We start from the raw sequence: 24208 nt of genomic DNA on the forward strand, positions 1-24208 counted from the left end.
GATAATCCAAAAATAAGCAAAGAGGTAGAATCATGGACTGTCCCATGAGTGGCAACACCCTTAATTATCTATAATACAATATAAACATGTGAATTATTAAAAAAAAAAAAAAAAAAATCAGTGGTCATGAATAATTAAACTAGCTATAGAGACCCAAACCATTGTTTGTACCAGGTTGTAAGTATGTTTATCTCTGCTGTAAAGTTGTACATTTGAACATAGAGGTCTATGGAGACTGACTCACTTTTGGAGGCAGCCTCAAGTGGACATTTGAGGAACTGCAGTTTTTGGTACCCAAAGGTATTCCCAGCAGAACATTGTACTGAAATGAGATAATCAATGTTATTCACTGTTATTTAGGCTTTATTTTGTGGCGGATTGGTGTACATGTGTGTCAGTTTGTGCACAACAACAACATACGGTCATCTGTTCACAGATTACAGCTCTCTTGTCTCTCCAGTTCTGGATAACTATGAATGCTTAAGCCACTTAGGCGATTCATATTGATCTCAAGTGGACGTGTTGTAACTGCATGGAGTTATTGATCTGGAGCAGAACTTCTCGGGGTAATTCTCTGGATGACAACAAACACCCATTTCAAAGTGCCAGGAGGCCCTATGGGTCATTGTTCACGGAGGAATAAAGAAGCTCAACGTCTGCTGCTGTAACACACTCGTGCACGTATAGGCTTCCACTCTGCCAACTTGCACAAAAGGCCATAGGATCATTGCATCAGGTAGTGTTGGGTCCAGTGCCAAGTGGACCCACAGGGAGCCAGGCCTTTACTCTTTCAGCCAACTCAACACTTTCTTGCCAGTAATCTATGTAATACATGCAAGAATTCTCAGCTATAGGCTGCTATATTTGGCTTTAGTCACACCAGCTGCCTTGAACAAGGGAAAATCCACAGCAATAGATGGATTTCCAACAACTAGAATCAAAATCTGGATCAACATTTCAGCCACTCCAGCTCCTTATCGTCTTCTTTTTAATTTGAACTCTCAGAGAATATTATAGGTCTGCTGCATTTTCGTGCAGTGGAGTTCAATCTACATGAATAAATTATGATGCTTGCCTGTGAGATAGGCTGGGAGGCACTGCATCTGTCTGTGCACACAAATGGTCTCTGTGCAGCTCGGAGCGCACCGATTACCATTCAGCGCACAGCACCTCTGGTCAGAAATGGAGCCGGGTCGGTGGATGACAGTAGTCAGGGGGTAGAGGGGGGGATATATTACGGCAGCAACCTTTCAGTCAATCTGGATTAACTCACACTGAGCTCTACGTCGCCAGCAAGCAAATAAAAAAAGAAAAAACCCGGTGAAAGCGATCCGAACATCTGGCCGGATTGAGCTCCAGTCAGTCAGTCAGTCAGCAGCGCGGTGGAGATTTGAAGCAGCCCGTCGCTACAAAAGGCGTTTTCTCTGGTGGTGGAGGTGCAACACAAGGCGGATGCGCAGTAGAGGAGAATCCCGCACAGCTGCAGCCTCACAGCCACACCGGGACCCTTCAGGCTGCGTTTTTTCTGTCTATTTTTCTAACTGAAAATCCGGAATTTGGCGGCGGTGCGGGCGGATCGCAGCGGGAATCGTCCTTTATCCTGCTGGTTATGGATTTCTTGAAGGACATCGCTTGTTTCGCAGGCCGTCACATGTTGTAGGAGCCAAGACGCGTGTTTCGGGACACCTGAAATTCTCCTCCGAAGAGGCTCCCATCTTTTTTCGTGGAGGGGAGCAGAATGCTCTCATCCGAAGGGAACCAGCTCCAGCCCACCTCCCTCCTCTGATGCTTCATCTGCAAGGTAAATCCAACATTTCTGCACATTCGCATCCTCTTGTTTCCGCTTAAATATGGACTTTAAGTAGTTCTCCCAGGAGCCCCTCCATCATCTGGGGTTGTGGCCACCAGCCCAGGACCTGCACCGCAAGGTCACAAAAAAAGCCCCACAAATTGCAGTCAGTTAGATGGATTTATTTTTAGAAAGGCTGCATTGTGTGTTTCTCCCACAGGTGAAAGTGGGAATTCAAGGGGAGAAAGAAAAAACAGTTTTATTGTGTGTTTTATCAGCCCACAGGATCCATGTTGCATATCAGCGTTTAAAGCCCTGATCGGCAAATTCCACATCAGTCATTCAGCAGTGATAAAGTCTAAATGAGGCTAAGTAATAAACCTGATAATGGGCATAAATGTGTGGAGCTGATGAGGGAGGGATGTTGTCAGATGAGCAGAGAATATGTTCCAGGTGATTCTTCCTCATAAAGGATTAGGTGTAATGGTCCTGTCTTTCTGTGGAGTGTTAGTTATCACATATCTTATTATTCATGAGTGCCCGAGGCTCCATTGTAACTGCTACACCAGTGAAACCAGGCCCACGCCTCATTTTGCTGCTTCTGTTTGCTCTCGCTGCTACATTGGACGCACTTAGGCGCTCGCCACCTTCAGCTGATGGCACAGGAGTGATGTGTGGTTCATCTTCTGCAGCTCCACATCCACTGACCCAAATTTGAAAAGCTTTTTGTTTGGTGCTCTTATTAAGATTTGACGCCAGCACAAACTTGTGATGCTCCAACTTACAAGGGGAAATATGCATTATTTAGATATTTCTGTTGCAGTGTGAGGCAGAAAGCACCACCTGAGGGGCTGTGCTTTGCTGCCGTCATGTCGACAGAGGTGTGTTTTCTGCACTTTTTGTACCTGAAACTGCTCTGAATTTAAATATCCACACACCTGCCGGCCCTCCATGTGCAGAAAATTCCCCCGAGAAGGCCGTATTGATATTCAGACGTGGTGTTCAAGGATTCTGCATTCCTCTTTCCGGAAGAAAATCCCAGGTCGTAAGCCCCCCGAGAAGAATTAAGATCCAAACACAGTGATCTGAATTTCAATTTGTCACCTGCCTCAGTGAAACGCACCATGAAGAAGATGAAAAAGTGTAGCAGCGCTCCGGCAAGGTGCTCCTTGTGATGTGGTGTGAAGGGAAAAACGGGGAAGATGTAAACGGTGATGAACAGCACTTCTATTGATGCAGCGGGGTCTGCTTAGTATGCCGTCCCCCTGGCACACACATCCACACACACTGGAAAATAACTGCATCCCATCGAGCCATTTAGGTGTTTATTAGGACTCTTAATGATTCAGAATTAGCTCTGAATGCTACCATGGCTTCAACCGCTCCGGCCTTCAACCAAAAACCCCGGACTTTTTCAAGGTCCATCTCCTCCTGAGAGGACGCTTGCTTTGTTCTAAATATTATTAGGTTATCTGAAAATCAGCCACTGATTACATCTCACCCAAAAACTGACGTTTCTCTGTGTTGCCATGGCATCAAGGCTGTCACCCAAGAGCTATCACATCCTAACATTGGCAGACTCTGTAGGAAAAAAAGGGTGTCACAGCTCAGAGAAACATTCAGAAAAAAAAACCAACACAACAACCTGCGAGTCCATGAGAGCATCCTTGTTTGGTCAGGATGTTTGGAACATTTACCCAACAAAATAGAATTTCTAGCAGCTCAGTCAAAACATGATCCACTTGAGCAGAAGCAGCAGCTCCATTTGGCCTCATAAAGCGGCCCGGATGAGGGCCTGTTTCACTGCTCTGTCGATACCATTTTCCCATCATGCTGCAGCATCACTTTACCTCCTTGACACAACAGAGCTTATTTCTGGTGGCGGCACAGATGTTCGACTGCTTCACCCAGGTGAGACGCTGCCGTGTGCCATCGCGTCGGCCCCGAACCGAGCAGACTTCATCTCATTAACTTCCCCACGCGAGGGCCGCTTCCCCCTGATTTCCTGCCCAGACGTGGATTGCAGAGGCTTTTCTCACATGAGCTCCAGCATAAGTTAGACCATCTGAAAACATATCCCCCATGACCTCACCGGCCGATTGGCATGCAGTGTGCTGCATAAGGCTTTTCTTGGCGAATGCTACCCCTGGGAGACCATAGATATCCTCCTCTACAGTATAGTGCTGCTGCTGCTGCTGCTGCTGCTGCTGCTGCACATGAATGTGTCTCTATAGCTGGGGGTTGTTGTGTAGTGAGCTACCTCTATTAGACACAAATCCACCCACTGGTGTGCATGTGTGGGTGTGTGCTGTCAGTCTGCCGTGTTCTCCGAGGGCCAACAGACCCGCTCAGAGGTAGTAAACGAACAGTTGATTGACTAAGAGGGAGATTATGGTTAATGCATCAGTAGATTATCTGTTTTCTTGTTTATTTGTGACCCTCCCAAGTCGCCTCCATATAATGAACAGCTCAACCGGGAGGATAATGATTTTCCGGGGGTGTGACATTTAAAGATGAAGTGCATGATTGATGAATGCATTGATTGATTATCTACTTATTTGTTCATGTACCTGATGAGTGCAACCTGTTATGCAAATCTCACAGGGACACCCGTAATTAAATGCAAATTAGGGAGATGGTAGCAGATATTTCCTGCCCCGTCTCGGTCCTTTTGTCCTCGGCTTTTGTAAAAGCTCACCGTTGCAACCGTTCTCTTCACGTTTGGGTGAGTTTTCAGCAACGACAAGAAAGAAAAAAAGAGGGGGAAAAAAGCCCCATCTCCACAGAGTGAATCAATATCATGTCTTCAGTGGCATTGGAATCTGGATGTAGCAGGTCCTCAACGCCTCATTGCACGACCAGAGGCCAAACCATTCAGAGTCTGACCAGAAGGTGGTCGACACACCAACGGCAGAATACCTCACTCCTCTGTTAAACACACATAAAAATAGATATTAAACCTGGAAACCACTACACTTAGCTCTGCAGTTATATATCCGTAATTCAATTCTTCCCGCTCGGAAAGAACATTTCAGATATCCAGGAAAAGATTACATCACCTTCACCATTCATGTGTTTTTCAATACAGATATCTACAATCTGAACTGTGCATATCTCCAGCTTGTTGTGATTCCACTTTCTCATATCTCCAGCTTAATTCTGACTTGTCTCAGATATCTTTAATTCCCCTCAATTCAACATATCTCAAGTGTCTTTCTAAGATATCTCAAATTGAGTTTGAACTAGTTGGAATGGCGTTGTACATATCTGAAACTGGAGTTATGACCAGTCAAAATGTAATTACAAATGTCTTAAATGAGAGTTTTGACGAGGCAAAATGACGTCGCAGATATCTGTAGTTACATCAGAAGTGACAGCAAGGCGCACAAAGACAAATTCCAGCAAAATTTGGCCTAAAGTCTTTAATGAAGCTCTTGTTCTCCACAAACTCCTCACTGTGGAGCTTTTTGCATTTTCTAACAGTCGTTAATTATCCACCACAGAAGGCATCACTACTTCCACCGGCACTGTTGGACTAATATCCAATAGGAAGCCCCAAATGAGCACCATGCACAACAGCTCATACTAGATATATTAGCATTTGAGATGTCTGCAGTTGTTAGTCTCACTTGTCTGAACTGAAAGCAACTTTTCTGTTGTTTTGACTTGTCAGAACAACATAGATGAAAAGATGGGTAAAAAAGACATATAGTGTTTAAAAACTGTCAAAAAAGAAGCAGCAAATATCTAAAATAATCAAAATAATAATTATATTTTTTATAGCTGAGATGAATATAGTAAAATAGTGTAATTTCATTTTCAAACACTGTAAAACAGCAAATTAATTTATAAAAATATTTATAAAAATACAGATTAATGATGTGGACATGTTTTTTGGGGTTGGTATGTAAGTGAATATTTTTTATTTTATGATTTTACTCAATATTATCTATAACAACAAAAACAAAAATCCCCACATTTTAAACTCCTTGATATATGTTTGTTTGTTTTTTTAAAATAACAGCATAAATCTGTACAACAACCACATTTTTTGCTAATTTAAATACAGTAAGAAATAATTTAATTTTAAAGTAATGCATTGTTAAACATGCAAAAATATATATTTTTAATAAAATTTTATTTAATTTGCTGTGAAATTAATGATAAATATCTGTAAGTTTGACATGTAAACAAATAGTTTTTTTCTGTGATTTTACAGTCAAATGTTGTAAAAGAAAGACACAAAGCACATATTTTTGATTTTGTGAACATTACTTAGAAATTTGGCCAGTTTTTTAAGGGTCAACATGGAAATTATTACTTTTGTGGACACGATTTTTTAAGGTTGACATGTAAACAATACTTTTTTTCCTGTGATTTTCCTCGTTCTGATCTGTAATTTAACAAAACACAATAAATCAGTAAAATACCATTTAAATTATTTAAAATCTTTCAAATCCTTACAATTATTTTTACATTTTTTAAATAACTGCAAACATCTGAAAATTAATGGCATTTGTGCCAATTTAAATCCATTAAATGTAGTGTAATTTTGCAGTCAAATGTTGTAAAAGAAAGACACAAAGCTCATATTTTTTGATTATGTGAACAGTACTTACAAATTTGGCCAGTTTGTTAAGGCTGAACATGTAAATGATTACTTTTGTGGACACGTTTTTTTTAAGGTTGGCATGCAAACAAATACTCTTTAATGTGATTTTACATGCTATTATTTGTTGTGTGAAATGACAGTCAATTATTTTTTTAAAACAACAGTTAAAAGCTGTTAAAAACATACATTTCATTCAATAGCCACAGTTTAACTAGTCAAACTCACTACATCTCAACTTTTTATTCCAGAAAGCCGAATTAAAAGTTGAAAACAGTTCACCATCAGCAGCACTGTTTGGCCATGAAGTCGCCTTTAAGGAGTCATGACAACATTTAATAAAGACTCCACGTTTCGTTTCCCTGCAGCTCAGATCTGTGCAGCCCTCAATAAAACCCGCAGATCCTGGTGTGTAAAGTTATAAAAATGCGTCTGAGAGTTTATTCAGCGGTGCTTCATCTGCAGTGTTCATGAAAGTGTCACACCTAGCGCGCTCCCTCCAATAATGTCATTCCTCCCCGCACCATTATGGGCCGCTTTAAGGCGACCTCGTTCCCGGCTGCTTGTCAGGCTGTGATTTGTTTTTACCCCCTCTGTCAGGATGCAGCCGTTGGCAGCGATGCCACCAGGCTTCCTTGGCGTTAAGAAACATGCCCCCACCTGGCAGAGTGTCACTCCCATCCTGTCTGTGTGATATTTTCCCTCAGACTCGCACTGTCAAGGTTATTACGCCGCGACTCGGGTGCAACACGAGCTTTTGAAGCATGAAGGTACTCGGCTGACAGGCTCTTTGCTGAGGCGAAGATTTTCATGCAGACCCAACATCGACAATGGAGGCATTACCAGCAAACCACACAGAGCTATAATCATAAATCAGCTGTTCTCTGCTGTATTTAAAGCTTGGCCTTTGGATTTTTTCTTTCTTTTTTTTTTTTTTTACTACAGCTGTGGGAGTGGATCTCTTGTTCCCTGTGTTTGATTGGATTCCTTTCTGTGTGCTGTAATGGGACACCCGCAGGGCTGAATATTGCATGTTCTACCGAAATGACACTAAATTTCTGCTCTAAATATAACCACAACTTGCTCGGCTCTCTCCGCTGCATCACCTGCAGAGCCGCTGATCTGATCTCCGAAGTCTTAGGTTTTATGACATGCTATATCCCTGACAATGTCTCAGGATTCATCAAATGGATCTCTTCTTATCCCCCATCTCAGCTGTGTCATAAGTAAGAGTAGCAGCAGAGAGAGCAGAGAGAAAATCGATAGCGAGGCATAGCACATCCTCGCCGAGGCACCGGGCCCCATCAGCCCTTTCCTATTGGCGATATGATCCAGGGAGATATCCGTCTAATTCTGATGAGGCCCTGGACTGCCAGTCTAGACTTTCATCCTTCTGTACACAAACATAAAAGGGGGCCGGTATTATCATATCAAAAAAAAAAAAAGAAAAGAAAAGTATGATCAGGGGAGTGGAGGCTTTAAAGGGAGCGCTGTCACAGAAATCATCCCAGATTAGCAGAGATGTTTCACTCTCAAGTCGGCAGGTGACTAATTAGTTTCATGTCTAATTGCACAGCATTTATTGTTTGTTCAGGCGTTGAACTGTTCGCTGTTTGGACTCTCTGACTGGGAGCTGACAGAGTTTCAAATCTAGTGGAAAAGATTTGCAGAATCCTCCACTTTCTCAGCGGATGTGCGATTACACACTGACATATAATCGTTAAAGTTTAGCAAAGATGCAACAAATTACAATAAAATTCTTCCTTAACCCTCTGAACTCTGAGCAGTTTCTGGGCGTTTGTTCTTTTGTCGCTTCAGTCACATTTTTCCTCATTGGTTTTTAGTGCAATTTAAAGTCGTGCACCTCTATGGAAGCAGCACAATCATGACTAGAAGTACAGAGAACTCAAAAATGTCTTATGTGCAGTATGACACAGTTTCAAGGCCATAAATCCTAAGAAATAAAACAAAAGCTGGGGCTCCTTGAATATTTTTTCTTACTTAAAAATTTGGAATTGATGCTCAGAAGTATTACCAGTTTAGGGGAAAAACACTGGCTCCACTTACTATAGCTATTTTGGTATTCATGTTTTTACAATGTCTTCAAACTTTTTTCACTTTTCTCTGCTCATCACCTTTATGGAGATGTTTCACCATGCTGAATGTATCTTACAACAACTTTTCGAAAAATAAAAGTCCAAGCAGCAGGTTCAGGGCATTTTTTTTTTTTGCTGCTGTCACATTTTTATTCACTGTGGGCTCATTTTTCTCTGAAACAGATGACAGTTATCATACCATATGACATGAATTTCTTTAAATGGGTCAACACACAATTGAAGGACTTTTGAAGTTCATGGGATATATCTTCTATATTAAAACTAATGTTTTTATGTTCATTGTGATCATGTCTTTACAAATTCCTTAATTGTTTATTATGGAAACAATCAATTATTTATAAAAAAAATAACTGGATATCACTAAAATGTCAACTAAATAACCATCAGAATTTAATAACAACCACCTTCTAATTAGCTAAGCAATAATAAAATGAGCTTATTCAAAAATTGTTTTGATCGAGTTCTGTTTATTAAGCTGAGATAATCATGACAGATATTTCTTTTTTGGCAATATATCAAATTTTATATGGAAAATAATAAATTGCATCTGTGTCCCAGAAATCACTTTCAACTAAGTTGCATCCACTGTGTTTTATTTTCCTCTGAGTCTGAATGTTGTATACACTGCCTGTAGTTCAGCCGAATACTCTCAGAATTTTTCTCAGTTGACTGTTGGTCACAGCTGAGTCAGTCATGGTTTCATAGTTGCACTGAGATGTGCAGACTTTTTGGATTTTACAGAGTTTGGTTACTGCAAACGAGTTATTTTTGTCAAATTTTTCAATGACATGCAGATTTTAGTGATTTGGAGGGAAAATCATGATCTTAAGCTCAGAACTTTCTCAGTGGAAGTACACATTTGATTCAATAACAGAAAGGTTAAAAATCTGATGTTTCTTTCTGTTTTTAGTTTCTGACTAATAAATGGTGTAATTTTAGTGATTTCTTTTCAAGACAACACATCTTTCAAGCCCAACAGCAGGATCTGGGGGCTCAGAGTGTTAACTGCTCTCTTTGCTCTGCTCTTTCAGGTGTATTAACCTGACTGAAAAGCCAAATGGAGTCTCTCCTGGTGTATCTGATCATCCTTGGCGTGGCTGTTAAGGCGCACAAAGTTCAAATCTGCCCCAAACGCTGCGTCTGTCAGGTGCTAAACCCCAACCTGGCAACGCAGTGCGACAAAAAGGGGCTCCTGTTCGTCCCGCCCAACATCGACCGGCACACGGTGGAGATGCGACTCGGCGATAACTTCATAACCAGCATCAAACGCAAGGACTTCGCCAACATGACCAAACTGGTGGACCTGACGCTGTCCAGGAACACCATCGGCTCCATCGCGCCCCACGCCTTCAAAGACCTGGAGAACCTGCGAGCGCTTCACCTGGACAGCAACCGGCTCACCCGCATCACCAACGACACCTTCAGCGGCATGTCCAAGCTGCACCACCTCATCCTCAACAACAACCAGCTCACGAACATCCAGATCGGCGCCTTCAACGACCTGACGGCGCTGGAGGAGCTGGACTTGTCCTACAACAACCTGGAGAGCGCCCCCTGGGTGGCCATTCAGAGGATGTCCAACCTCCACACGCTCAACTTGGACCACAACATGCTCAGCTACATCCCAGAGGGAACCTTCTCCGGGCTGCAGAAGCTCAAGAGGCTGGACGTGACCTCCAACAAGCTCCAGAAGCTCCCTCCTGACCCCGTTTTCCAGAAAGCAGGAGTCCTGGCTACGTCCGGGATAATGGGGCCTTTGTCTTTCGCTTTAAGCTTCGGCGGAAACCCTCTGAGGTGCAACTGTGAGCTGCTCTGGCTGAGGAGGCTGCGCAGGGAGGACGACCTGGAGACCTGTGCTTCGCCTCAACACCTCGCTGGACGGTATTTCTGGACCGTTTCAGAGGAAGAGTTCCTGTGCGAGCCTCCACTCATCACCAGACACTCTCAGGTATAACCCCTGGACACAGAAACTCTCACCACTCAGCCACATATTGGATTGTGCCTTTGTTAATCCAAGGTGGTGCTTTTTTTTTCCCTTCCAGCTTTGAGCGCCAGAGGAGACTTCTGGGGCACTTGGCTATCAGATTATTGTTAAAATATATATGAAAGGACCGACTTAAGGAGCGTAATCAAACTGTGGCTGGTGGAGGAGCTTTTAGAGAAGCTATTAAGCAGGATTTTGAGTTTTTAAAAAGGCTATTTGCAGGTTTATGATGGATTCACAGTGAAGCTCTCAGTACACAGTGGAAGCTTACAATGATTCAGTCCTTGATTCATGCATCCAAACAACATTATCTGATCAAATCTCTCCCAAATAACAATAGCTATATCACCTCATTTACATTCTGCGGGCCTGCTTTGCATAATTGCAGAGCAAATTAACTTTTACTCGGACTCCAGCGCATATGCAGCCATACTGACTTGGCAATAATGCTAATTCAGTATCGTGACAATGATCAATTGATTACATTTATGGAGGAGAAGGTGGAGGAGGCATTCATTATGTAATATCCAAGCCAAACTTACAGCACAAATGATTACAGTTGTTGGGTTGGGTGTCTAATCAGTGTTTCTGTGTATTTAAATGAGTCCTTCCTCGCTGTGCTTCAGGAGCTGCGAGCGTTGGAGGGTCAGAGCGTGACGCTGCGATGTAAAGCCCGAGGAGACCCCGACCCCATCATCCACTGGATCGCACCCGACGGACGCCTCATGTCCAACTCGTCCAGATCCACAGTCCACAGCGACGGGACGCTGGACATCCTCATCAGCACCGTCAAGGACTCCGGTTTGTTTACATCCTGCCGGCTGCACTCGCGTTGTTGACAGAAGAAAATTAGTTGTTCGCTTGTGTACACATGAGCCTGTAAGACTCAAGTATTTGTCTATAGCAGGTGATAAAGTTTAGCATTTTTGTGTTCTGATTAAAGTCACGATGAAAAGTGACTTCTTATGGAATCACAATAGTGTCATAATAAAAGATAAATCAGTTAAAATATAAGGAAATAAATGTGCAAATATAAAGAAGAAAAAATAAAATATTAATTAATTAATTATAAAATATGGAAATATAAAGGTAAATTTTGTCTTTGCTTTTCCCTTTTCTCTTTGATTTTTCCAATTTTTTTTTCCCGTTTTGCCTTTGCTTTTACTTGATAGACTGAGCTATTAATCAAATTGCTTTGGGCGGGGCTTTCTGTCCAGGGTGAGAAGTCAATACCTAAAAAAAAAAAAAAAAATGAAAAAAACAAACTGAAAAGGGAAAAGCAAAGACAAAATTTACCTTTTATTTCCATATTTTTAAAATTATTTTTTTTATTTATTCCTCTTTATATTTACATATTTATTTCCTTATTTTTTAAACAGATTTACTTTCATTTATTCTTTTATTTATTCCTCTTTATATTCACACATTTATTTCCTTGTTTTTTAACAGATTTGTTTTTTATTTATTCTTTTTGTTCGTCTTTATATTTACACATTTATTTCCTTATTTTTAACAGATTTATTTTTTATTTACTCCTCCTGATATTTAAAAATTTATTCCCTTATTTTTTAAAACAGATTTATTTATTTTTTTGTTTTTATTCATTCCTCTTTATATTTACACATTTATTTCCTTTTCAAAATTTAAAACAGATTTGTCTTCTATTATGGCACTCCTGTGATTCCCCACTTACCTGCCTTGATGGCATATTTACAAAGACATGTAAAGGTTTTTTTTTTTTTTTTTTTTTTTTTTAAACTTAGAACTTTACATGTTTCTGGAAAAAAGTCTGACGTTAGTGGAAATATTCCCTTTAAGCCAGATGAGAAGGTTGAAATGATGTCACGTCTGTAGTTTAACTCTCTGAACTCCAAGCAGTTTCTGGGCAGTTTTGTTCCTCAATGAAAGCTCATTTTCTCTGCAACATAAAGTCCTGCACCTCTATGGCAACAGAACAACCACGACTAGAAGTAGAGAGAACTCAGGAATCTCTTTTGTGCAGAAAAATGATGTTGTTTTTGGTGATTCTTTTAAAGATAACATCCCTTTCAAACCCGTCGGCAGGTTGTGAGGTTCAGAGAGTTAAACATAAAGTTAGAATTAGCAGCTGATGTTTCACCCCCGAAGCATGAGGCTGTGTTTTTTATTTCCACCCTAAACACCCACATTTGTTAAGTAACAGCTCCACAACTGAGAGCAAAATGAACAGCTTTAAACTACATGGATCAGAGACAGTCGGGTGAAATCCAACAAATCTCTCTGGATCTGCATAACACTTTGCAGTTTTTCATTTAAATTCACACCATCAAAATAAATCAAATAAAAAAATCTGTTTGAAACTATGATTATTCACTTTTCCCCTTAAGCTTTAGCTGAATTCTTAATTGCTCACGTTTGGGTTTTTGGTTGAGAAATTAAAACAAAATGAGAAAATGACTGTGTGTTTTGTGACTGTGGTTGGACTGTACCATTATCACTTGAGGGGAGTCTGCAGCAGCCACAGACAGTCTAGCAACCACATTATATATTTTATAGGACATCTAATGCATGCAATCTGCTAAACTATATGTTGGGCATCGATTAAGTGCTATAAACAATATACTGTCAGTCAATAATCCATTTATTAGCCTGTATCCTTACATATTCACCCCCTCTGTGCTTAATATTCTGGCCTGTGGCTCCAGTCTTTGAGAAATATCCCAGACCCTTGGAAAATTGCAAAATTTTTGCCCCAAAAACTTAGCTACATACAGAAACCAACCCACGTGTCTCGCTGTGGACCCCCCTGCATGCTAATGGTACAGTCCAACCACAAGCTCGAAACACAGAAATGGAATGTTTTAGTACTCGTTGTTTAGTTTTATTAAAAAATCTAACTTCAAAGCAACAACCCAAACAAGTAAAATTATTATTAAATGGAGAGAAAATTATCAATTTGTGAAGCGACTTAATAAAATGCATGCTGGAAGTTTCAAAGCCATTTTAATTCGATTTATTTGACCGTTAAATCTTTACACAGACTCTCACTGTCTGCCTCATCTAAACAACATCACCTCATCCTGACATTTATACTAATCTGAACTGTAAATTAGAGCGTAAACAACAACCTTATAACAACGAGTCACCGGCACTGATGTTTTTGAATCTGTTTTGTTAAATTGCAGCTAATAAGTTAAATCACACAAAACAATATTATGGTTAATTGTCATTAAAAAAAATAGGCCAAAACTCCAAATAGTGTCCACGATAAATGATAATAAAATAATCTAAATGTTCAATTTTACACATTTGATCGTACAATAACACTGTATTCTACTGCAAAAAAAAATCCATTATTTGAAAGAAAAATATTCTATTATTTTTAAATGTTATTTTCCAGATTTTCCCTGTTTTGTTAAATTACAGATATCTCGTAAAATTTCAGAAAAAAACGTAATAATTTACATGTTCTTTTACAACTTTTTACACTAAAATTCTGCTACCTTTTTAAATCTGACAAAAAACTGCAATTTTACTGATATTTGCTGTCATTTGAAAGAAAAATTGTGTATATTAGGGATTGAAAAATAGTAGAAAATAGACAATTTCTAATAAATTCACAGAAAAAAGTATTAATTTACCTGTTGACCCTTTAAAAATAAGCCAAAACTGTTAAAAATGTGCACATCAAAAATCTGTATTTTCACAGCCATTTGTTCTATATAGGAATATATTTCACACATATCTAAAGATATTTGCCATTATTTGACCTATTTTATGCAATGTTTGAACATTACAATATTACACATTTTTTATTGTATTTTTTTTGTTCACAGTAGCTCCCAAATATACTTTTTAATTTTTTAAAATTTTATGAAGATATTTAAATAATTTTTACAGTTCATAAGTAGTGACTGTGTCCAACTACACAAAATTATGCAAATTAAAATAATAATACAAATTTTTAAAAAAAACATTTAAAAAGTTAATTTATTTAGCGCCTAAATATTTTTATTTTTTATTTTATACAGATGTTTAAATAGTTTTTACAGTTCATAAGTAGTGACTGTGTCCAACTAGAATAATATGAATTAAAATTAGAAGAAGAATTAAAATAATAACAATAAGTGTAATTTGTATAGAGTATAAATATTCTTTTTGTTTTTATTTTGTACAGATGTTTAAATGTTTTTTACAGTTCATAAGTAATGACTGCATCCAACTATAATTATAATACAAATTAAAATAACAACAATAATAATAATGAAAATAATAAATAAAATGTATTTAGTGCATAAATATTCTTTTTATTGTTTAATTTTATACAGATGTTTGAATAATTTTTACAGTTCATAAGTAGTGACTGTATCCAACTATAATAATAATACTAATTAATTAGTTTTGTTCATTTGTTTTATTTTTCTTTTTTGCTGATATTTACTTAAAAGTTTTTGCGCTAACCCCTTACACATGCAGTTTCCTCGACTGTGGGATTAATAAAGGCTTCTCATATGGTAAAATTAATAAGAACTGGAATGTTGAGATATAAACGAGTCCCAAAGCAAAAGATACCACCTGGTAATAAAAAGTGAAATGATTAAATTGTAGTTTAAGAAGAAATTTAAAGTTTTCTTGCGTGATTAAGTTCCACAGCTGAGGTTTCAGATATATGCAGGAGTCGGACCATTGAAGACTTAAAAAACAAGCAGTTAAACCTTAAAATCTTTCTAAAACTCTGCTGTAGCCTGAGAGGGGCACCGAGGTTTGCCGTAATGTGGTCGCCTCTCTGATGTTAAAAGCCTGGCAGCAGTGTTTTTGTATCAGCTGCAGGCTTTGAATATTTCTCCTGCTGCTACCAGAGGAAAGTGTTCAGCAACAGTCGAGTCTGGAGGAGATAAAAGCACGAGTGACCTTTTCCAAATCTGCAGAAGAAAGGAACGACCTGATCTCTGGAACAGTCGGAGACAAACCCGCTTTTAAAAAACACAGAACTTTTACACATTTTTACTTGACTGCAGGACGGAAATAATGTGTTAATTAGTTTCGACAAGCTGAGGCTGAGTTTGTTGCCGTTTTTGTGTCAAAGTCAAAGCAAAACTGTTTGGCATGGTGAGAATTAATGCAAAATTCTTTAGAACAATGTCTTGTTTTACATATTTATATGAGTACACAAGGAGTAGGCTTAAATAAACACATTTAAATGATAATTAAACTGCAACAGAATAAAACTTTCTATCTCACAAAGCCATTTTGATCTCTATAAACTTGTTTCTCATGTAGCATCAACTTTGTTTTCTAATTCTTTCTTTAACTGCAACATAAATGTTACACATACATACCAGAATTTTCATTTTATCTGATTGATTTCTAATTAATGGATCTTGGACAAATGACACTCATGATCAATATTTAAATTACTGACTATAAAAACCTGTGGAATACTGTAATATTCAGAAACTGAAAGAAAATGTGAGAATAACAGTGAAAAACTGTCATTTTATGGCCATACAAATTAAAAATAATGAATTACTGTTTGGTAAAATACAGATTTTTTTATATGTGCATTATTTACAGTTTCTGCCAGTTGTTTTTGTCAGCTGACGTGTAAAAGAATATTTTTTATTCTGTGATTTTAGTAGATATTATCTGTAATTTAACAATATAGATAAAAGTCTATAAAATGATTTGTTCTTTTTCCATCCTTAATATATATAATATTTTTAAAGCAAATATCTGTGAATTAACAGTATTTTGTGCAAGTTCAAAGTTTTCTGTCTTTTTACTAGTTTAATTTGGGGGGAAAGCAAGGAAAACATTGTAAAATGTTCAAAATTAAGTTAAGAACATTTGAAAGCTGTTGGTTGAATTTAACAGTGTTGCTTCTGGCTCAACACTGGCCATTTTTCTGCATCACAAATGTAAATTTTTCCTTCATGTGTTTTTTGTTCCAACTAATCCAAAAGTAATCCTTTAAAATGCTTTGTTGTTATTATGAGATGTGTGTTTTTTTTTTTTTTAAATTTATTGCATGTGTGGCCCTTCGTGCTTTGAGGAAACTCTAATTATTTGGTGTTGCAGGTTCCTTCACCTGTGTGGCCTCCAACCCGGCTGGAGAAGCCCAGCAGACGGTGGATCTGGTCATCGCTAAACTCCCTCACATCACCAACAACACGATCGCCGAGCAGGAGCCCGACCCGGGGTCTTCAGACATCGCCACGGTGACCAAAACGGGCGCCGAGGCGGGAGGCGTCCCCCTGGGAAACGCCAAAACGAGCCAGGAGAAGAAAGTGGTGATAGCCGAGGCCACGTCCACGTCAGCGCTGGTCAAGTTCAACTTCCACAGGAGCATCCCAGGAATCCGAATGTTTCAGATCCAGTATAACGGAACCTACGACGACTCTCTGGTGTACAGGTGAGGAGAAGGGTGTGAGATGATGTAGAGGAAAGAATTTTAACCTCTCAAACACGTGCTACATAGATAGATATGGTATCGCATGCTGCTGATTGCTAATAAGCCACGCAGCAAATGTTGGATTTCCTAAAAATGTCAGTGTTTAGCTGGTATTAGCAAAAGATAAATCAGTCGAGTTAAGCCACTATTGTTAATAAAGCGCATTTGAAATAGAAATTAGTTGAATTTAGTGAGTTATTTTAAAGTCTGTGAAACTTTCACTTTTTAGGAATGTGTTTTTAGTTTGACAAGAAAGAGTCTTTTTTTTTGTGAATTTTTGTCAAAAAAGCCAAATTTAATTGATTGTGATTCAAAACCAATACAAGGGGAAAACTTCCAAGGAGACTGAATACTTTTTATAAGCACTGTATATACAAATTGTCTGGCTGATTTTAAAAATAAGGCAACGACTCAGGCTGGTGAGAAATTTATCACAGTAGTCTGTTTAATTTCCATCAATATTGATAGCTGTTTGTAATTTAATGACTTATTTTTTTTATTAAAAATGGGCAGAAAACAACTTTGATTTGAATTTAGACACTTTAGCTAAGGTACATAGATAATTCCCACTAACTCAAATGCAGTAGATGCAAACCTCTAGGAAAGCACAAAACCAAACTGCAAATACAAACTTCAGTCATGCTCTGTCCCTGGCTTATAAAAAGTTTATCTTTTACCTGATATTGGAAGCTCTTAGCCCTCTGCTGGTCTCCCTGAGGTTTCCATGCAGGTCTCCTCAGGCATGTTAGTCTGCCGTCACCTTTGCCTCCGTTAGTGGAGGCTGCTCAGTAGTTTCTTGAAATTTTGTCCTATAGATATAAGATCAGTTGACCTCAAAAGCCAATATTTACTTGCTTTCTTTAGTTAACATATATCACAGGGAGATCAGTCCCTTAATTATTATATATGTGTTCATTTATTTGCGTGTTGTTTTGTGTTTTTTTTATAGTTCTGAGAACATTAGTTGTTTATGTGGTTAATTTCAAATAAATCTTTTTTTTCTGCGGCTCTTTATTAAAAATAGATCACAAACTATCAATGACTATCGATTTTGACTGAAATTAAACATTTAATCCTGATAGATTTTTCATTTCTATCATCAAGTCCTTGCCTTTTGTCTTTAAAATGAGTTAAGTACTTTGGTAGAGGATAAACAGTGAATATAGGAAATATTCGTCCATGTAGGAAGTTCTCCCCCTTTATAATCCTTCTCAACATTGACTGTTGTTCAGTCTAATTTGACAAGAATTTATTTTAAAAGACTATTTAATGTCAAAGTGAAAACTGATTTCTACAAAGTGCCTTTAGTTAACTGAAACTACAAAACATGCAATAAATGATTGCATAAGTTCTCTACTGCAAAGCCCTTCAGCTGTTATATTAAACCTGCTATATAAATAACAACAGCTTGACTTGACTTATTTGTCATTTTATCACCCACATATTGTTCAACACAGTTTTATCTAGTAAACAAACTGTAAATCTAAATGCATGCAAACAAACAGTATCATCCCATTCTAATCCCATTATCCTTGTCTACCTTCACGGTCTCCTTTGAATGCTTAAATCTCTTTAGATATTTAGTCATTAGGAAGTGGACCTGGCTGTCAATGCGATTATTTGTGGTTTCTATTAATCCTGTCAGGAAGACGGACTAATGCACTGTATCTGACTTCTTATTCTTTGACTCGTAATCTCCGCTCCCTTCGCTGGAGAGTATCATTCATTCCATGCAGAAGCCTGATAATGCTTAATCAACAAAATCAAAACAGAGTGTCAGCACTAAGCTGCGGACTCATAGGAAGATGAAAGAGCAGTCTTCCAGTGTTTTACAAAAAGCATCAGAGGCCTCCAACATGCCTATCTGAGGAACACCGTGCTCTTTCATCTCTTCCCCAATTCACTCCCTATTTACTGCTAATCACTGTGATACGATCGTCTTGTAGATCCTTTTTTTCTTTCATAAACGAACTTGGAAAGTCACATGTGGAGCTTCAGCGGAGGCCACCGAACTCAGGAGACTTTAAAGAGGTGTAATCCTGATGTCGGGAACAAACGGAGGCATCGCATGTCCCCCCAGAAACCTCTTACCGCTGATGATGTTGGAGAGAATAAATCAAATGCCACAAAACATTAAACCTCGACAGATCTTAAATAGCCTCCTGAGAGATAAATGGTTGTCATGTCACGTTGTGCCTGCAAAAACAATAAGCCGGATAATCTGATTAGCTCCCGTCTCCTTCCATTTAACCCTCTACGATCCGCTTCTCCTGCTACAGAATGATTCCTCCGACCAGCAAGAACATCCTGGTGAACAACCTGGCGGCCGGGACGCACTACGACCTGTGTGTGCTGGCGATCTACGACGACCAGGTGACGGCGCTGACGGCCACCAGAGTCATCGGCTGCATCCACTTCACCACCGAGCCGCAGTACCTCAGATGTCACTTCATGCAGTCGCAGTTTCTCGGCGGCACAATCGTCGTCATAATCGGAGGGATCATCGTGGCCTCGGTGCTCGCTTTCATCATCTTCCTCATTGTTCGTTACCGGGTGTGTAACCAAGGAGATGCAGATAAGGTCAGTTTGAGGTGTTTTGTTCTTCTTCTGTGTATTATTTCTAATGTGGGTGTTGGTTACAGACTGTATATTAAAGATGGACAGAGCCTCCTTTTCCATAAAAGTTGTGACAGAAGTCTTCATCCAGCAACATTCCCGTATCACTTTCAACGCTGCACAAGTCTGAACTGAATCCAGTCACATTAACAGACAGACAGTTGCACAGTTACAATAAACTTTAAGTTGTGTGCAGTTGTTTAGAAAGAGTTTTTGCATGTTTGAACACCAATATTTGTCTTGAAACATCTACAGAGAGCTGCAAAATCATTAAACATGTTTCACGGATGGTTTGCTCTACAATTTTGCATCTAATTCAAACAGAAGTGTCAAAAATACCAGGACGTCCGACTACATCCTAACGTATTTTTCATTATAGAAGCTAACATGCGCAGTTACTTCAAGTTTCCTATATGGTTTAGGAGGGCTTTTTGCACATTTGAGCACCAGTAATCGTCCTGAAACGTCCACAGAAAGCTGCCAAATCATTAAACATATTTCACAATCTCTTGGTGGCGCAACGGTTAAGTTCCTGGACTACTGATCTGAAGGTCAGAGGTTCAAACCCCGATGCGGCCACTGTTGGGCTCTTGAGCAAGGCCTTTCCCCTTCCTGCTCCAGGGGCACCGTGCCATGGCTGACCCTGTGCTCTGACCCCAAATGGGATATGTGAAAACAACATTTCAGTGCTGTAAAAATGTATTTGTGACAGTAAAGGCTTCTTTCTTTCTTTGCTCGACAATTTTACATCTATTACAAACTAAAATGTCCATTAAAAATACAGCTTTACTGCCATGTAATGCAGGTTCTGACCAACAGGAGTTGAAGTTTGGTTTGTTACTTCCAGCTGTTAAGGAGTCTTTCCTTTGAGCAAGATCCATGTAAGCCGAAATACTTTTCTGGCCATTTTAACCCACAATCTTCTGCACAGTTACTTCAAGTTGTGTATGTGGGTTAGGGAAGATTTTTGCACATTTCAGCACCAATATTCATCCAAAAACATCCACAGAGGGATACAAAAACATCGAATACCTTTTACAATCTGTTTGTGCTCCAATTTCACATTTGTTACAAATGAAAATGTCCTTAAAATATAACTTCACAGCCATGGAGACAGTCTATAATGCAAGATCTGACTAACAGGAGCTGAAGTTCAGTTTGTTAAATACCTGCAACAACAGACGGCAGTAGGATCCATAATAGCATCTCTAGGAAAGACAGTTGCTCGTATTTACGCATGTGTAGCAACAACAGCAATTTTATCAATCATCCCCAACATGGAGACAGGATGGATCAGGAATTAACAGCTTAGTTTAAGTTAAGACAGGTGTCAGGGTGCGTTTCCATACAACCATGCTGTGTAGTACACCAGAAAACCGCTTCGTATGTCCCAATACGTAGTGTGTGAAATGCAGTACGTTGCATGCAGATGACAGCTCATTTCAGACTGCAACGTCCACAGCTTAAGGCGAAATATTGTATATCCTGAATGTTTGCATACTGCATGGAACTGTTCGTACTTTGTGAAGACAGCTGCACTATATACTGAAAGTAAAAAAGAACAAGTATGAGTTTGGGAGTCCCAGTTTATCAGCTGCAGGTAAATCATTTGTTTCGTAGCGTCTGTCTTCAGGTTGAGTCGTAAACTCCATCACAGCTGTCGGGATGTTAATAATATAAATAAATGAGGCTGTTAGTTGTTCAGACAGTTTGATGGGATGTTGTTAGTTTTGATTTTGTCTTTTGTACTGTGTATTTTACATCACTTGATGTACTGTTTAATATCGCGTTTATGACAAATATTGCAGCGTGGCTCTTTCTGTCACTGCTTGAAGCTTTGAGGAGCATTGAAGTGACCTGTATCTGAATGACAGAATGCTGTCACTTCAGCAATATGATGAAGCAGCATTATTATATATTCTATGCCTGAATAAGGCTGATAAGAAAATGAACCTATTTTTCATTTGATCTGCTTAATCGGTAAACATTTTCTGAATGAGTTTATGGTGTCAAGCACCAGTTTCAAGTCTTCTGATGTTCATTTTGTAAGTTATTGTCCTATGTAGAGGAGAAAGGTTGATTAAGTAGGTTTACTTTAAGTTGGGACTACTTTTTGCTAATTCTCAGTTAGATCCACTCCTCGCTTGTTTTGTCCGGTTTCAAAGACCAAGATGTTGACGGCCACATTCCAAAGTCGAGGCTTCAAAAGCACAAACCGATGAGAGGCTACATCCATCTTTTACATACAGTCTGTTGCAGAAATGTCACTCTTAGTCCTTCGAAGTTTGCTGTAGTGGTGTGTTTTATTGGTATTTCCAGTAATACAGTGGATTTACCGACACAGAGTATGGGTTTGCTAAGGCAAGTTAACCCAGAGCATTTTCAGGGTACACATTTTGTAGGGATGTCAGAGGATGGGGAGGAGGCTGTATGTAACTACTATAAATAGAGGTTAATTTACATATAGTTTCTAATCAGTGACAGACAATAAGACAGCAGAGCAAAGGGTAATTGAATCAAGGGTCTGGTAAACAATTGTAAATAGCAAAAGTGTGACAACAAAAGGTAAGAGGGTTGTCTGATGGACAGTAACAAATAAAAGATAAAAGAATTGTAGATGGGAAATGGAATGAAGGAGTGACACTAGAAGGTATATGTAGCAAAAGGTGTGCTATTTTCTTCGTCAAGTCCATGGAGTAAAACGCTGTCGATAAATCTGCTTTCATTCTCTCTCTCTGCTCTTGTACTCGCCTCCTGTCATGTCAGGTGCTAGAGATGGGGGATATCCGCTCACTGAGCAGTGATGGACAGCTACAAGGCTGCGGGATTCCCAAGTCTCTCTCTAAGCAGGTCCTGCGTCCAGAGAAGAGTGACAAGGATTGTCTGCGGGTGTCCCTGCCGCCTCCGGAGCCGGTCAAGCAGAGGCCACCCGTCGTCGTCGCCAGCACGAAACCTTCCGTCCCCGACTGCACCGTGTCCACCTCCGCCGGCAGTCACAGCTGGCACCCGGCCTCCCCCGGCGCCCCGAGGCCCAAACGCTCCATTGCTCCGCCAAAACCCTCAGAGTCTCGCCGGGCTGAAGCACAAGCGGACGTCGAGCTGGATAACATGAACCGGAATAACTCCTCTGAGGTCAAAATGGCCACCATCGCCCTCGCCGTCTCCGGCCAGCCCACCAAATGGACTGCGGTTCCCAGAGGCCCGCGGCCGCAACAAGCCGCTCGGCATTACATGACTGTTCCTGCCGGGGCGGCGAGGGTGAACCGCAGGCACTCTCTGAACGCAGACTCTTACAGGGAGCGCTGCTACGTGGCTTACCCCAAAACCGGCGCCAGCCTGCGGTCCAAACGCAGCCTGTCGATGAGCGGCGAGCTGCCGCAGCTCGAGGGCTCCACAAACATTCACCGGGCCAGAGACAAGCTCTCCAGGTCCGAGTGGCTTCTGGAGAGCACTTTATGATTTCCAGTTTGTCTTGTTTTTCTTGGATTGGATTTGCGGCCCGTCGCGGAGCAGACAGGGATTTTATGCCTTGTTTCCGAGCTTTGGTGCTCTTTATGGAGGGACCTGTAAAAGCTTCTCTCATGTATCGGGGGGGAAGACAGGCTCACAGGGTTGCGGGAAAATGTTTCACGTTTGTTTTCTACCCTAAAACCGATCAAAGTCTTCTTTATAACAACATTTGCTCAAACTTTGAAAGGCACAAAGATGTATAAACCAAGTTCATGTACAAAAATGTTTAGTTGCGTGAGATACTGTATATCTCAGTACAACCTAAGTGTTCATGTGGTATTGAATGCAGTAACCTGGACATACTGTATAATAACAAAGAAAACATCACACAGGGGATGGGGTTATTATACTTGCAGTCTCATTGCCTGTTACTTAAAGTGATACAATCTCTGTAGACTGAACACGATTCTTGTCTGCGGCTCTACAGACAGACGGTGACATGTCTTAATTACCTTGGTGATGGTTTGGAGAGATTACGAATGTGCTTTACATCCCAGAGGTGTAGGAACAGAATGTAGGAGACAGACGCTGCTCCGTGGTTTCATGCCGACACTCCCAGACACAGCACAATGCAGCATTTTTTGTGGCACAGCCTAATACTGCCCTCCGGTTTGAATCGATACATTTTTATCACATAATTACATAAAGACTCAGCTCTGATAGGATTCCTGTCGTGACCGATTTGAGTGACAACTGCAGCAAACGGCGACAGCGTGTCAGGTGCAGGAAGTAATCAGATATCAGCGGGAACACGGTTCATTTCCATATTTTTACTTACTGACGTTATCATGTCACGCCGATGACAACCATTGTAAATTAACTTGTGGATGTAAGAGAAACGATAATCACAAGAATGGGAGGACGTCCGCTCTTGATTTTGCTGTTGTTTCTGTTTGATGTTTACCAGTATAAATAAACCAGTGATAAAAGGGACGCACTCAGATTTATCTCATTTCCAAGCTTGTGTGTTTTCTCAACGTCGCAATTAGAGAGGAGTCCTCTGCCCTATGCTACACTGTAATGTTGTCTCAAAGCAAAACAATAGCTGCATCTTCTTACTTCTACCAGCCAGAGCGGTAATGAATTTGAGGTTCTGGTCGTCTTGCAGCCACATAATTCCCCCCTTTTCTCTGCAAGTGGTGGACCTCTGACA

At 39.9% G+C, this 24208-nt stretch overlaps 1 protein-coding gene across 1 annotated transcript; it reads left to right on the plus strand.

Moving 5' to 3' along the window:
• The first annotated feature begins 1138 nt into the window (after positions 1 to 1138).
• Positions 1139 to 23988, plus strand: lrfn5b (leucine rich repeat and fibronectin type III domain containing 5b). The gene is made up of 6 exons (XM_023295525.3): positions 1139 to 1801; positions 9547 to 10463; positions 11126 to 11300; positions 16557 to 16890; positions 19209 to 19509; positions 22312 to 23988. Exons 2-6 carry the CDS (start codon positions 9573 to 9575, stop codon positions 23002 to 23004), a joined length of 2394 nt encoding a protein of 797 aa, XP_023151293.2. The 5' UTR covers positions 1139 to 1801; positions 9547 to 9572; the 3' UTR covers positions 23005 to 23988.
• The last annotated feature ends 220 nt before the right edge of the window (positions 23989 to 24208 follow it).

Source organism: Amphiprion ocellaris, chromosome 12 (assembly GCF_022539595.1).
Source record: "Amphiprion ocellaris isolate individual 3 ecotype Okinawa chromosome 12, ASM2253959v1, whole genome shotgun sequence".
Taxonomy (NCBI): Eukaryota; Metazoa; Chordata; class Actinopteri; family Pomacentridae; genus Amphiprion; species Amphiprion ocellaris.